Source organism: Neoarius graeffei, chromosome 1 (assembly GCF_027579695.1).
Source record: "Neoarius graeffei isolate fNeoGra1 chromosome 1, fNeoGra1.pri, whole genome shotgun sequence".
NCBI classification, from domain to species: Eukaryota; Metazoa; Chordata; class Actinopteri; order Siluriformes; family Ariidae; genus Neoarius; species Neoarius graeffei.
The window spans coordinates 47207149-47220530 of record NC_083569.1 but is presented as its reverse complement, the minus strand read 5'-3'; the positions used below and the strand labels follow the sequence as shown (position 1 = coordinate 47220530).

At 42.8% G+C, this 13382-nt stretch overlaps 1 protein-coding gene across 1 annotated transcript in view; it reads left to right on the top strand.

Moving 5' to 3' along the window:
• Positions 1-13382, top strand: part of malrd1 (MAM and LDL receptor class A domain containing 1) — a 187563-nt gene that overhangs the window by 155283 nt on the left and 18898 nt on the right. Inside the window, exons 25-28 of the mRNA XM_060932776.1 lie at positions 1366-1567; positions 1817-2089; positions 11789-11914; positions 12660-12726. Of these exons, the coding sequence (XP_060788759.1) occupies positions 1366-1567; positions 1817-2089; positions 11789-11914; positions 12660-12726 (668 nt within the window). The remainder of the gene's footprint in view (positions 1-1365; positions 1568-1816; positions 2090-11788; positions 11915-12659; positions 12727-13382) is intronic.

Genomic DNA, 13382 nt, shown 5'->3' with positions numbered 1-13382 from the left:
CTCTGTCTCCTGCTCATTTCCTGTCTCTACGTTGTCCTATCCAATAAAGGTGAAAAAAGCCCAAAAAAAATCTTTAAAAAGGGGGGGGGGCTAATGATCCAAAGCATACCACATTATCTGTCAAACAGGATGTACATAGGCATGTATGACTGCCAATGGAACTGGGTCACTGGTGTTTATTGATAATGTGACTGATAGAAGTAGCAGGATTAATTCTGAAGTGTATAGAGCTATACTTTCTGCTCAGATTCAGTTAAATACAGTACTTCAAAACTGATAGGACAGTGCGTCACAGTACAGATGCATAAAGACCCAAAACTTACAGCGAAAGCAACCCAAGAGCTTCTTAAGGCAAAGAAATGGAATGTTCTTAAATGACTAAGTCAGTCAACCCAACTGTGGCAGCGGGGGCGTGGCCAAGCAGCAGTCTGTGAATGGAGGGTGGGGTCGGGGAAGTTAAGTGGCTAAGTCATTACACCTGGTGTCAATTAGTGTGTGTGTTTTGTTTGTTTGTTGCAGGGATGGAGTATAAAGGGAGGGGGAGAGCAGAGAAGAATCTCCCCCCCCCCCTTTATACTCCATCCCTGCAACAAGCAAACAAACAAAACAAAACACACACTAATTGACACCAGGTGTAATGACTTAGCCACTTACCTTCCCCGACCCCGCCCTCCATTCACAGACTGCTGCTTGGCCACGCCCCCGCTGCCACACCAACTAAGTATGCTTTTCACTTACTGAAGACAAAGCTGAAGGCAGAAAGGCCTACAAACAAGCAGCAACAGAAGGTAGCTACAGTAAAGGCCTGGCAAAGCAACTCAAGGGAGGAAACTCAACATTTGATGATGCCATTGGCTTCCAAACCTCAGGCAATCATTAATGCCAAAGGATTTGGAGCCAAGTATTAAAACTAAGCTTTATATGTCAAATTGGTACTTTGTCTGATTACTTTTAACCTTGTGAAAGTGGAAGGAATACACCAAATATAATACTAAATAGCTCTGATACATTAACATTTTTTGAGATAAGATCAACAGACTCTTCTTCAGGCTCAATTAGCGTGAAGTTCATACATACACGTTTCCCCCAATGGTACCTCTGTTTTGATATAATGTTAGCATACTGTGCCATTAGCTGTTTCAAGTTTGCATAACATGCATATTCATAGATCCTTGCAGTCTTTATTAAATTAAAGGTGTGGACATACTCCTAGGTCATTTTGGGAAGTTTTACTAGTACTTTTTTGATGATGATGATGATGAATGATGATAAATTTTGCTGAAAGGGAACATTATAAAACCAGAACACAAAGTCCGTATACTATCTAGATCCACTCACCTAAAGTTTTTGTACTGAACTCTGTAGGTGTACACAGTGGGCAGTAGTGGCATTCCCTTACTGATGTGGGCTGCTAGTGGGAACTATGGAAATGGATGGCGCTACAGTAATGTGGTGCTGTCAAACCCTCATCCCTTCAGAGTGAGTTTTCAAGCTGAGGTAGGAGGAAACAGATGGACAGACATCGCCATTGATGACCTCTCATTCACCCAAGAGTGTGCTATAGGAGGTATAGCATTCTGCTTCTTCCTTCTCTGTAACAATTTCAATGTGAGTTGCATCTTCAAAATCATTTTTCCAATATTAAGCTTTGTGTACATGGCACAATGATGAATATTGAATGAATATATAAGGAATATATTCTTTGACAAATATTGTACTCATTTCCTTATGACCCGAGAGTAGACAGGTGAAGGAAAAATGAAACATTATTGACTTTTGTCATTTTTATTGTATTTTACTGTTTCCTCAACTCTAGTCACTCCTGTCCCTCCAACGTGTGATTCAGGACAATTCCAGTGTATGTACTTGTTGGAGTGTATCTCCCAGAGCTGGTACTGTGATGGAGAAGCAGACTGTGTGGATGGTTCAGATGAGGAGGATTGTGGGAGTTTGATACCTGGGACCATGCCACCACAAATAGGCTGTGAGGACACACAGTTCCGCTGTGCCAAAAACATGTGCATTCCAACACTGTTGCGCTGTGACAGCATACCAGACTGCCCCAACGGCGAGGATGAACATGGATGTCGTAAGACATGCATAAACACACACCCATATACACAAATTACAAACCCCATTTCCAGAAAAGTTGGGATATTTTCCAAAATACAATAAAAACAAAAACTTGTGATTTGTTAATGCATGTGAACCTTTATTTAACTGACAAAAGTACAAAGAAAAGATTTTCAGCAGTTTTACTGACCAACTTAATTGTATTTTGTAAATATAAACCAAGTTAGAATTTGATGCCTGCAACACACTCAAAGTTGGGACAGATGCAAAATAAGACTGAAAGGTTTATAGGATATTCAAGTAACACCACTTTGGAAGATTCCACAATAAGCAGGTTATTTGGTAGCATGATTGGGTATAAAAGGAGCAGTACCAAAGGCTCAGTCTTTGCAAGCAAGGATGGTTCGTGGCTCACTCCTTTATGCCAAAATTGATGAAATAATTGTTGATCAATTCAAAAACAATATGCCTCAATACAAGATTGCAGAGAATTTATGTCTTCCACAATCTACAGTACATAATATTGTGAAAAGGTTCAGAGAATTCGGAGACATCTCAGTGTGTAAAGGGCAAGGGCGGAAACCACTGTTGAATGTGCGTGACCTTTAAGCCCTCAGGTGGCATTGCCTGAGAAACTGTCATGCTAATGTAACAAATATAGCCACATGGGCTTGGAAGTACTTAGGAAACCCGTTGTGACTTAAGAGTCCACCGCTACATCCAGAAATGCAACCTGAAACTGTATTACACAAGGAGGAAGCCATTCATCAATTCTTTGCAGAAATGCCACCAATTTCTCTGGGCCTGAACTCATCTCAAATGGACCAAAAGATGGTGGAAATGTGTGCTGTGGTCAGATGAATCCACATTTCAGCTTGGTTTCAGAAAATTCAAACGCTGAGTTCTCCTTGCCAAAGGTGAACATGACCATCCAGTATGTTATCAGAGAAAAATGCAAAAGCCAGCATCTGTGATGGCATGGGTGAGTTGCATGTGTGTGAAGGTACCATTGATGCGGAGGCATATGTTGGAATTTTAGAGAGACATATGTTGCCATCAAGGGAAGTCCATACTTATTTCATACTCTTCCTGGGAAGTCCATACTTATTTCAGCAGGACAATGCCAGGCCTCATTCTACACGGGCTATAACAGCATGGCTTCACAGACAGAGTGCATGTGCTTGACTGGCTTGCTAAAGTGTGTGGCGTAACTGTGACTACCAACAAAGGTAACATGAGCAATTTATTTCACCATTTGAAATCAAAACATGTGCTCGAGTATGCAGAGAGCCAGAGGCTGCGCTCGGCTCAAACACCGGCTCAGTCTACGAACACGGGAGGAAAGAAAAAAGTTTCCCCCGCAACCCAACAACAGACCTCCATTGTGCAAGCCTTTTCCAAGAGTACTCCTTATGACAGAAAGAGCACGCAGTGGAATGACATAAGAGCCATCACAACAGTTTGTGCAAAGACATGGTCCCTTTCCAAACGGTTGCGTTTCTGGCTAACAGCCTATAAAAGAGGATGGGAACTTGGGAAGCAAGTGAACTGGAGTAAACACTAAAGTTCAGTGTTGCAGCTTGTGATTTTAATTTGAAATATGCTGCTTTTTGTTATTGTTGTTTTTTACTGAAAAGATGCTAAGTGTACTGTAAGTGTTTTCTCTCTTAAAAATATATTGTTCAATCAGTCAGTGACACTTTTTTGCACAACAGACAAAACAAAATAAGTCTGTTCTGTGTACTTGAAGTAGTGTTATTTAGAATTGTATTTTTGTGTTCTTTAAGATGTGGAAAATTTGTTTGGTAACTTTTGCACTATTTTGGATTAGAGAAGAAAACCTAATTGTTGGCAACCAAAGTTCAGTGTTTGTGCTTGCAGCTTGATTGTAATTTGAAATATGAAACCAAATGTTCAGTGACAGGTTTTGCACAAGAGAACAAAAGCCTGTTCTGTCTGTGTACTTGAAGTAGTGTTATTAGAATATCTATTTATTTTTTGTGTTCTTTAAGATATGGAAAATTTAATGTTGTGTCTTTTGCACTATTTTGGATTACAGAACTTTTTTCACTGTTTTGGCCATTTGCCTGATAGAAAACCTCTCTTACTTGAAGCACTGTTTACAATATCCACTTTATTTTTGTACGAATTTTGTACTGCTGAGGCGCTATCCTTACTTCTGTTGTTCTCCTGCACAATGAATGCTCAAAAAATTACATTATAATCTTTGCTTTTGTTTTTGTTGTTGTTGTTTAAATCAATTTAGCTTTGCTAAGGGACTGCAAAACCCATTCAGAAACACTTACATTATAAGTTTTATACCGCGACATTTATACCGCGATATATACCGTTACCGTGAAGAGATTCAATTTATACCGTGATATGAATTTTGGGTCATACTGGCCCCTTTCATAGCTGAGAAGGATTCAGTGAAGACAAGCCGCTTCTCCCATGCCATCCTTTTGTTTCTTCAATTTCAGCTATGCATACAACTGCTCACAGGTGCTGTGACCCGGTACCCGTTACAGTTTATTGGGGGTTCGTCCGGGATCACTTCCTCTGCCAGGACGGAAGCTGATCCAGTAATACTGATACCATGGACCAGAAGTGACCTGATGCGACCTGTGGGTGACCTCCAATGTGTTCTTCTGAGATCATAGTTCCTGTCTACTGATGAAGACACATCTTTCAGCTTGCCCAGCTGCAACACCTGATGAAGAGTAGGGACTGTGCTGTGCAGGAATAACCACTCATCAACGACAGAGACTGAGTATGGTTCCTGGGTTGTGTGACCAAGTGCGAGGAATAAGAAAGCAGCCATGGCGGACAGTGAGAGGAAAAGCTTGGTGTGGGCCCTCAGGAAAGACCTGCTCACTCTATCTGCAGACCAGCTGTTCCAGATTGCCAAGTCGCTGAGTCTAGTGCCAGGGATGGACCAATCTCAACTCGAGTCAGGGGTTGAGGAGGGTTGTTTTGAGTATATCAGCCGTTTTATGTGCAGTGAGACTTTACTAGAGTCTGAGGATGCAGGTATGGCTCATTTGCTAAAGCTGAGAGATGTAGTTGATGTAACCATGAGGGGTTGTGTCTCTGAGCTACAAATGCATGTAACAGATGATGACTGGTCACACAGTTCACGTCTAAACCCACATATTGATAATATTGGGGATGTAGAAAATGGAGCTAATGGTGGCACCAGCCAAGTTGGCGTTATTGATAGTGAGGCACTTGAAGTTGATGATGCTAATGCTAACCACTTTTCAGTAACAACAGCCGTCAACACACATCAGAATCACTTTTATTGCCAGGTATGTGGAGACACACGAGGAATTTGACTCCGGTTTCACTTAGCTCTCATAGTACAAAACAGATAAAAAGCGTATACACAAAACAAACAAACAAACAAAAATGGGGGGGGGGAATGGTGCATAGTGAGGCTGAGATCCAAAAAATACTTACCAGTTATGAGGAGCTCAGTAAGAAAATCATGCAGTACATGCCTACATCCACTCTGCAGCCTACACCTCACTTACCTGCAAAAATGCAACCCATGTCACAACATAGGGACTTTTCAAGTGCCAGACATGTAGCTGAGAACCCCACACCTTCGACACCTGACAAAGTGGTCTCCTTAAAAGAACTTTCTTACCTCCATCGCAGAGAGTTTAAGATACAGGGGGGTCAGATTGCAGATCAGGGATCAGACACCAGCTACAATGACCTTTGCCGCCACATTGAAGCGAGATTAAAGGAACAGTTCAGTGATGCAGAGATTGTGAGAGCTGTCCTCAGAGCTATCAAACCTGGAAATTTTAAGGACATGCTAATGAACAAGGATGAGCTAACTGTTGAAGAGCTTAAAAACTTCCTGCACTCCCACCTGGGTGAGTGAAGCAACATGGAGCTTTTCCAGGAGCTCATGTGCACCAAACAAAAAGACAATGAGACACCTCAACAATTCTTGTACAGAGTTATGGGACTGAAGCAAAAGGTCTTACTGGCCTCAAAATATGCCGACACCAATGTTAAGTACAGTGCAAGCACAGTTCAAGATGTCTTCCTCCACACTGTGTATCAAGGCTTTGGGCATAAATATGATGTCCGCCGAGAGCTCAAGCCACTGCTTGCAGATGCTGGTGTGACTGATGAGACAATCCTGAAGCAGATGAAAAGGATAATGACTGATGAAAGTGACAGACAAAGGTGCTTAGGTCCTACCACCCGTCAAAGACCCGCAAATGTACACAGTGCCCAGGTTGAAGCTAATGCTGCTCAGTCTCCTAGTGTCAGAGGGAAATGTGGGAAAGAAACCAAAGACAGATATGATCCAGCAGCTAACAGAGAAAGTTGAAAAGCTTACCAGTCTCGTTGAACTCATGCAAGTCAATACAGACTCAAAAGCTAGAACAAGTCAACAACTCAAAGAAAGGCAGAACAGACAACAAAAGAGAGAAACAGTTTGGCTGTAACAAGTGTGTTGAACAGAATTGCTCTGATTGCACTCACTGCTTCTACTGTGGTGAAGATGGCCACTGAGCAGTGGGCTGTCTGAAGAGACCAACACGCCAGGGAAACTGGAGCCAGCCCCTACAGTCCCAACCTGACACATACCCTGCCGGTGAGTCAGACAAGCAAAGTGTGGCAACCGTCAATATCCAAACCCAAAACAATGTAATAGGGAAGCAGAAGCAACCAAAACAAAAATTCAGTGCACCCTTTCATACCATGCCCAACAGCAACAGTGAACGTCTAGCAAAGCTTGTTGGGAGAAAAGCTCTAACCCACTGTAACCTAAATGGCCTAGCTGTCACTGCTTTGCTAGATACAGGACCCCAAGTTAGCATGATTTATTGATAGGGACTGGAAAAACAAATACTTACCTGACACTAAAGTTAGACCACTCAGTGAAATTATTGATGATGAAGAAGAGTTACAAGTCTATGCAGTTAACGGTGACATCATCCCATTTGATGGCTGGGTCACACTTACCGTCAATCTGATGGGTAATGAAAATCCGGATTTGTCACTCACTGTGCCTTTTCTTGTTAGCAGTCTCGCCCTGGAGACACCACTGCTGGGTTTTAATGTGCTAGAGGAGATGATACAAGAACAGCCCGAAAAGCTGATCCCAATGCTCAGTACCCTGCTCTGTAATGCCCTGTCGATACCAGCAGAAAAGGCAGAGCTCCTTGTAAACTTCATTCAGATTGGCAAACTTTCTGTGCAGTGGGGGTGTCTACGGACAAGCAAACAAGAAACTGTCATTCCAGCAGGTCAAGTAGCCTGGGTCAAGTGCCAAGTCCTGCCAAACATGGACTTGTCTGATTCAGTCTTCCTGTTTGAACTTGATGACAACGTGCAACTGGCAGAGCTGGATGTTGGTGAAGGTCTGTTGGAGGTACAAGATCCAAAGAAGCCATATGTTGCTGTACCTGTCGGGAACAACACAAAACACACCATCATGTTACCAAGAAAGACAGCTCTTGGCAGCATACATAGTGTTGAAAGAGTCAGCTCACCGGACCAATCTGACACATCCAAGCCCCCAGTGACAGTTAACAGTGCCTCATCGACCCCTGTCAGCCCCAGTTCATCTTCATGGCAACCTAATGTTGACCTCAGTCATTTTGATGAGGAAAAAAGGGCTCTGGTCAACAAAATGCTGTGTGAAGAGGCTGGAGCTTTTGCATGTGATAGCAACGATATTGGATGCATTCCAAGCTTACAGATGTCAGTCACCCTTCACGATGAGATTCCTGTGCAGAGAACCTATTCCTCAGTCCCAAAACCACTTTTTAAAGAGGTGAAGGAGTACATACAGAAACTGTTGATAAGAGGCTGGATAGTCAAATCCAAGTCCCCATATGCTGCTCCGGCAGTCTGCATCAGAAAAAAAGATGGCAGCCTGAGGTTGTGCATTGATTATCATCTCCTGAATAAAAAGACTGTCCCTGACAGACACCCGCTGCCCAGGATACAGGACCTGACAGAAACCCTTGGTGGCAATGCCTGGTTTAGTATCCTGGACCAAGGCAAAGCTTACCATCAGGGCTTCATCTCCGAAGGTTCGTGCCAGTTCACTGCCTTCATTACTCCATGGGGCTTCTATGAATGGGTCCGTATCCCATTTGGGCTCTCAAATGCCCCTGCAGCATTCCAGCGGAGCATGGAGGAAATGCTGGGGCCCCTCAGAGATGAATGCTGCATCCCATACCTTGATGTGCTCTGTTATGCGAGAACATTTGATGGACATATTGAGGCACTCCGCACAGTTCTCCAGGCTCTTCAGCGTCATGGAGTGAAGCTGAGGCCTGAGAAATGTGAGCTGTTCAAGCAAGAAGTCAGATATGTGGGTCGCCTTGTGTCAGCTGAAGGAGTCAAAATTGACCCACGTGACCTGGAAGCTGTACAAACTCTGACAAAGAAAAGACCACAAACAGTTCTAGAAGTAAGGAAACTGACTGGGTTTCTGGGCTATTACCGCTCATACATCCAAGATTTTTCCCGGATTGCAAAACCCATTTATGAGCTGCTCCAAACTAAGCCAGGGAAAGCTCAGACTGAAGTACGAGGCAGAAACGCAAAACATCTGCAGCTGCCTTCCCGAGAGCCTGTTAACTGGACCAATGAACATCAGGAAGCCCTTGAACAACTGGTCACCCTCCTGACAAATCCACCTGTTCTGGCCTATCCGGACTTTAACCTGCCTTTCACCCTACATACTGATGCATCAGATAAGGGCTTAGGAGCTGTTCTATACCAGTGCCAGAATGGAAAACTGAGAGTTATTGGATATGGCTCAAGGACCCTCACACCATCCGAATGCAACCATCTGCACAGTGGAAAACTGGAATTCCTCGCATTGAAATGGGCTGTGTGTGAGAAATTTCATGACTACTTGTACTACTTACCACATTTCACCATCTACACTGACAACAACCCGCTGACCTATGTCATGAATACAGTGAAGCTAAATGCAGTCGGCCATAGGTGGGTTGGTGAACTCTCAGATTTTCAGTTTGATATAAAATACAGACCAGGAAAATCAAATGTGGATGCAGACACACTGTCTCGCCTTCCTCCGGATATGGAGAAATATGAGATGGCTTCCACAGAGAAGCTCTCAGATGAGGCCATGCATACCCCATGGGATGGTAGTCAGGCAGTTAAGCGCAAAGATGTGGCCTGGGTTGCAGCACTAAACACCTCCTCCCCAGACCTGCATCAACAGCCTCATCCTAACCTGCCAACCATTAGCCATGGTGATCTTGTAAAAGCACAGAGAGAGGATCAAGCCATAAGTCAGATAATAGAGTTAAAAGCATCAAACACCAAAATAACAGATGAAGTACACAAAATGGCAAGTGGAACCACTCGAAGGATGCTTCAAGAATGGAGCAGGTTATACCTGGAAAATGACCTCCTGTACCGATGGACGAATGATCAAAAGCAGTTGGTGCTCCCCTCCAAATACAGAACACTAGCTCTGAAGTATCTGCACAATGACATGTGCCATGTCGGCACAGAAAGGGAGCTTCACCTTATGAGGGAGAAATTCTACTGGCCATTTATGGCAAAAGAAATAGAGGACTATGTCACTTGAAAATGTCTATGCATTAAAGCCAAGAAGCCTGTCATGCATGACCATGCTCCTATGGGTAGCATCACATCAAGCTTCCCTTTAGAACTTGTGTGTATTGACTACTTGCATTTGGAAGCCAGTTGTGGAGGCTATGAATATATTCTAGTGGTGCTTGATCATTTCACTAGATTTGCACAGGCGTATCCCACAAGGAACAAGAGTGGGAAAACAGCTGCTGAGCTGATTTTCAGTGACTTCATACCCCGGTTTGGGTATCCCTCCAAACTTCATCACGACCAAGGCCGAGAATTTGAGAACAAACTGTTCCAAACATTGCAGCAACTGTCTGGAGTAGGCCACTTGAGGACAATGCCATACCACCCACAAGGCAATCCAGCTGAGCATTTGAATTGCACCATACTCCAGATGTTGAGAACACTGACGGAACGTGAGAAACTGCGGTGGAAGGATCACCTCTCGCACGTTATCCACGCGTATAACTGCAGACACAAGTCAACTGGTTACTCACCCTTTTTCCTCCTCTATGGCCGTCATCCACATCTCCCGGTCGACTTGCTGTTTGGGTTAGCTGGAGAGAAGGAATCATACTCACCAAGGGGTTATGCAGAAAAATGGGCTGAGAGAATGTCAGAAGCTTACCGAATTGCAAGTGAAAACAGCAGAAAGTCCAGTGCAAGAGGAAAGATAACTTATGACAGGAAAGCAAAAGGAGTAGCGTTGCAGCCAGGAGACCAGATTCTGGTAAGGAATCTCAGCGAACGTGGAGAACCAGGCAAATTAAGATCATACTGGGAGAAGACTGTTTACATAGTCAAAAGTCAGCTTGCTGAGAGTCCAGTGTATATTGTTTGTCCTGAAACTGGAGACCGCAAAAAAAACAGAACACTACACCGCAATCTCCTGTTGCTAGTAAATGACTTGCCCATGGAAGTTACTCCACCCCATGCCAGGTGTATCCCCGAAAAGAGACCAAAACAAAGACAAGAAAATCAGACAGACAAACAAAAAGGAACAGATGAGAGTGACAACTCTGATTCAGATGTCGAATGTGTCTCTGCAGGTATCCTGAGCCAGTAATGTGAGAGAACTGAAGAAAGACCTCTTACCCACCATGAGAAACCTACTTTGCCTCAGAGAAACCCTTGTCAAAGCCCCGTAAGAGACTCAGTTGCTCTAGAACCTGTGAGGGAAGAAGGTCATACTGTACCTGAGTACTTACCAGACCCCAGCCTGTTACCTACAGAAAGTGTAGGGGAACAAAACATGGATGACAACCTACCTGTCCTCATCAGACCTGAGGAAGAAGATGGAGTCAAAGAACACCCAAAATGTAGCTTACACATTTCTAGTGTAAATAATATCGATGACAAACAATGTCACGTATGCCTACAAGAAAAGACTATGGTTCACCTGTCCAGGAGCGGATGAAGCGATCTGTCAAAGCTGAATGAATGACTTTAGTTTAGGCAAAGATTCTAGCACTCTACTAAAAAATTGTCCCTCGGCTCCACCAATCTAAATACTGGAAAGGCTGTTGCCAGAGGTGTTCTAGAACATCTCTGCTATTGGCCTGAGCCTGTCTTAAAGTGATCCACAAAACAATACGTGAGGTGTCTGCTGAAATCTGATAGATGTTTCGGTCTGGGTTTTTTTTCTGCCTTTTTTTTGGGGGGGGGTCTGTCGGTCATGGTTAAAAATGGGGACATTTCCAGGGACAGGCCACCAAAAATGGGGACTGTCCCCAGAAAATGAGGACGTCTGGTCACTCTAGTGTAAATGCTAACACTTTTTCTCTGCCTATCTCAAAAAGTTTCATCCAGTTGATTGATTACTAATCTTAAAGTTCTTATTATGCACAACTGAAGAAATTTTCATTTACTTATAACGTTTCTATGTCTTTCTTAGCTGACATCTTGATCACATCTAACGTTTGGTGTCTAGAGATTTCTAGGTCACATGAACCATCCGGCAGTGGCCAGAGACAGCAAGCGTTAGATGTGATCAAGATGTCAGCTAAGAAAGACATCGAAACATTATAAGTGAAAATTTCTTCAGTTGTGTATAATAAGAACTTTAAGATTTCTATGCCTATGTCTTTCCCTCTGTGTGCAGCTGTTGTGCAGTGTGAGACTGGAGAGTTGGTGTGTGAGGGGACTGATAGCTGTATACCTCACAGCAAGCGATGTGATGACACTGTAGATTGTCCTGCCTTTAACTCTGACGAGTCCAGCTGCTACGGTAAAACTGGCAAACACTTAGAATCAGTTATAATGTATCAGGTGTCCCATTATTTCTGAATTTATGACTAAATTAATTTTAAAAAGGTTTGTGAGCAGACACAATGTCAAGCATTAGCCTTAAACTAATTAATAATTAGTAATAAGTTTACCCTGTGCAATTCCACATTTTACCTGATTTAATTATTATCTCATGGAGAGCTTGATAGTTCACTATTGCACGGAGTCAGAGCCTGGTTCATGCATGATACCTTACTCGTAGCTGTACACAGGATGCGAGTTTATAGATAATGATATTTATGATGAACTGCTTCAAGTAGATTAGACTAATGGAAGGAATACGGTATGTGAAGCCATCTTCTGTATGCCTCATTTACACATCCTGTTTCCTATAATGAAAATATAAAAAAGGAGTTTGAAATTTGAAGTTGAATTCTACAGAAAAGACTTGGTGAAAGACTGCTGAAAGATTTTGAGACAAAGGAATTCTGACATAACTCTTCGCCTTCCAGTTGCTGTTTTCCAGGGTTTCTCGAACCTCATCTGTTGTACTTCAAGCCTCATTGATTTGTAATCTTTTGCAAAATACTCCCATGAAAAATTCCTTGAGACTGACTGTAATAAAATATTACTGAATATGTAAATGAAAACATTCATTGCACTGCAAGCAAGATTTTTGGAGCTCTTGTCATTTTTGCAAAGGGGGGGGGGATTGTTTGTGTTAAATATATGTGTCTGGATTACAGATTGCCCCACTGGTTACTGCCTCAATAATGGAATTTGTATAGTGGAGAACCATGGTCCTGTGTGCATGTAAGTAACACACATACACACACAAACATCTTCCCTGTGTCCAAAATCGCTCCCTACTTACTATATAGGGCACTATATAGTGGGGACGCCATTTTAGCTCATTTTTGGGCTCATTGCATATATTTGACATATGAATGTGAAGTGGAAATGGGGGTGAATGAGTAGTTTAATATTAGCTGGATGTGACACTTGGCAATGCACACTCACAAACCATCAAGCTGCAAGATCACAGTCAAAAAAAAAAGCCAGCATCAATTTAGCTAGTTTAAAGCTGGGGTTGGTGATTGTTGAGAAGCATTTTTTGTTAGATTTCTTGAAATTCACTTTACATGTTGACAGCAATGAATAAATCAAAAGCTCTGACAATAATAAGAAAACAATCCATCATCTGTGGCAGTCACAGGGCTGGATAAAGCGTGTTCAGTCATTTCATTAGTGCACTCTGCCTGTGCACTCATTGCGCATGACATATTACTAAAGCTAGTGAGCTAGTCAACAGCTGTGAGTACTAACAATAGTCATGTTCGTTGTTTACATTTATTATGATGTTCGGTGTTTTTCTGATATGTGAATAAGATAGGAGGTAGTTGGATATGACAACGATGTGCTAGGCTGCCCCCATACACACCACACACACACACACTCTCGTAGACTTG